Source organism: Acanthisitta chloris, unplaced genomic scaffold, assembly GCF_000695815.1.
Source record: "Acanthisitta chloris isolate BGI_N310 unplaced genomic scaffold, ASM69581v1 scaffold16687, whole genome shotgun sequence".
NCBI lineage: Eukaryota > Metazoa > Chordata > Aves > Passeriformes > Acanthisittidae > Acanthisitta > Acanthisitta chloris.
Window position 1 is genome coordinate 3602 of NW_008681108.1, and position 2142 is coordinate 5743.

General features: G+C 57.5%; 1 protein-coding gene across 1 annotated transcript in view; it reads left to right on the top strand.

The window, feature by feature from the left end:
- The window catches only part of LOC103805338 (carboxypeptidase N subunit 2-like), a 2737-nt gene extending 842 nt beyond the window's left edge, over nt 1-1895 (top strand). The window contains exons 2-4 of the mRNA XM_009077982.1: nt 1-315; nt 598-1205; nt 1647-1895. Of these exons, the coding sequence (XP_009076230.1) occupies nt 1-315; nt 598-1205; nt 1647-1895 (1172 nt within the window). The remainder of the gene's footprint in view (nt 316-597; nt 1206-1646) is intronic.
- The last annotated feature ends 247 nt before the right edge of the window (nt 1896-2142 follow it).

Genomic DNA, 2142 nt, shown 5'->3' on the forward strand with positions numbered 1-2142 from the left:
TTGTCAACATCACATCCCTTGGAAAACTCATCTTGTCCCACAACCAGATATCAGCCCTGCCAAGAGGAGCCTTCACTGGACTCGGCAAGCTCTTGGACCTCCAGCTGGACACAAATCAGCTCTCTGCTCTGGATGAAGAGGTCTTTGCTTCTCTCCCAAATCTGAAAACCCTCAACCTTCGAAAGAACCAGCTGGAGAGTGTTCCCCAGGGGCTTCTGGAGCCCCTGAAGAAGCTCAGCTCAGTGTATCTGAGTGGTAACCCATGGAGATGTGACTGCAACCTCTGCTACCTGCATAACTGGATCCTAGGCAACAGTGAGAAGGTCAAATTGTCCGCCCAAGTCTCATGCAAGAGTCCCCCCAGCCTGGCAGGGCAAGCAGTAACATTGCTGAGAGATGACCACTTAATTTGCCCAGCTACTCTTCCTCTTTCAGATTCTTTTACCCCACCTCTGCCATCATCACAAGGGACGTCAACTTTGCTGTCACTTGGAGCCTTGTCCACAGCAGTGCCAACCATGCTGTCATTGACAGCCTTTCCCATCAGGACACCACCAACCATTCTGTCACCTGTGGTCACCTGTGCTGTGTTGCCAGCCATGCCAACAGCAGCCACCTTTACCACTACATCACCTACCATGGCATCTAAGGCCTTTGTCACCACCCCACCATCAGCTGTGCTGCAGAAGGCCTTCATCAACAGCCCATCAACAACCAATGTGTCCAAGACCTCCATCACCACATCATCATCCACGAGTGTGCCCAAGACTTCTATCATCACACCATCATCAATCATGCTGCCAAAGGCCTCTATCACTACATCATCATCAACCAACATGCCCAAGACTTCCACCAGCACCCCATCATCAACCAGCGTGCCCAAGACCTTCATCACCAGCCTATCAACAACTGTGCTGCCAAAGGCCTCCATCACCACCCCATCACCAGCTGTGCTGCCAGGGATTTCCACCAACACACCATCACCAACTGTGCTGCTTAAGGCCTCCATCACCACCCCATCACCAGCTGTGCTGCCAGGGATTTCCACCAACACCCCACCCCCAACTGTGCTGCCAGGGACTTCCACTAACACACCATCACCAACTGTACTGCCAAAAGCCTCCAATGCCATACCATCATCATCAACCATGCTATCCAAGGCTTCCATCAGCACCCCATTGCCAGCTGTGCCAACTTCAGCCAACGTAAGCCTACAGTCTCCTGGGGCCACTCACACACCGTCCTTTGTAGCTTCTGCCACAACACCAGTGCCAATCAGTCAGCTGGAAGCCACCACCAGACCAGTGTCTAGTGTTCTTCTGGTGCCCACAGAGAGGCCAGCCACCATCCCATGGGGGACATCCAGAATCTCCCTTGTCTCAGCCCCCACTATGACACTCTGGCCACCCCCAAGGGCTGCTGTGCTGGGCACAGTCCCACCGGCTTCACACTCCCCATCCCACCATGCTCCTGTGCCAGGCAGGAAGCAGGACCATGACACCACATGGGACTTGTCCACAGCTGGCACCCAGCACACCTTCACTGTCCCCCAATACCCTCCTTCCCTTGCAGGCACTGTCCTGCTCCCAGCACATCCTGTACCCACACTGCCAGACCACACTAGCCCCTGTCTGGCCTCCCCCCAGCCCCTGGTGCCCAGTGGCTGTTGTGCCAGGGGCTTGTCCCTATGGGCTGGCCCGCAACAGTGCCAGGTGTCCCTAGCCCTGGGGCTGGCTGCACTGGCACTGCAGGCAGCCTGCACACTGCTGGGGGGGATTCTTGTCCTCCTCCTTCACCAGGACACCCGGCACTGGCTTGGGCCACCCGTGAAGCTGCTGAGCCTTCAGGCCCTGGCTGCCCCGGGGACCCCTGAGCCAGCCCAGGCCCCGCTTTGAGCTTCACTGCCCCTGTGTGACCTGGGCTGTGTCGTTGTCCTCCTTTGGGACATGTCCTCCTTTGCTGCCACTCGCGCGTGTCCCTGGGGTTGTGGGGATCCGGGCTGTCCCCGGGGTGGGGGTCCCAGCAGCCAGGCTGTTTTGGGATGCCTTCCCCCTGGAGATGCTGGGAGCCTGGGAGCTGTGCCTGCCTGACGGCTCTTCTGCCAAGCGACACCAGGTGGCATCCCGACACAGGCAGTGGCTG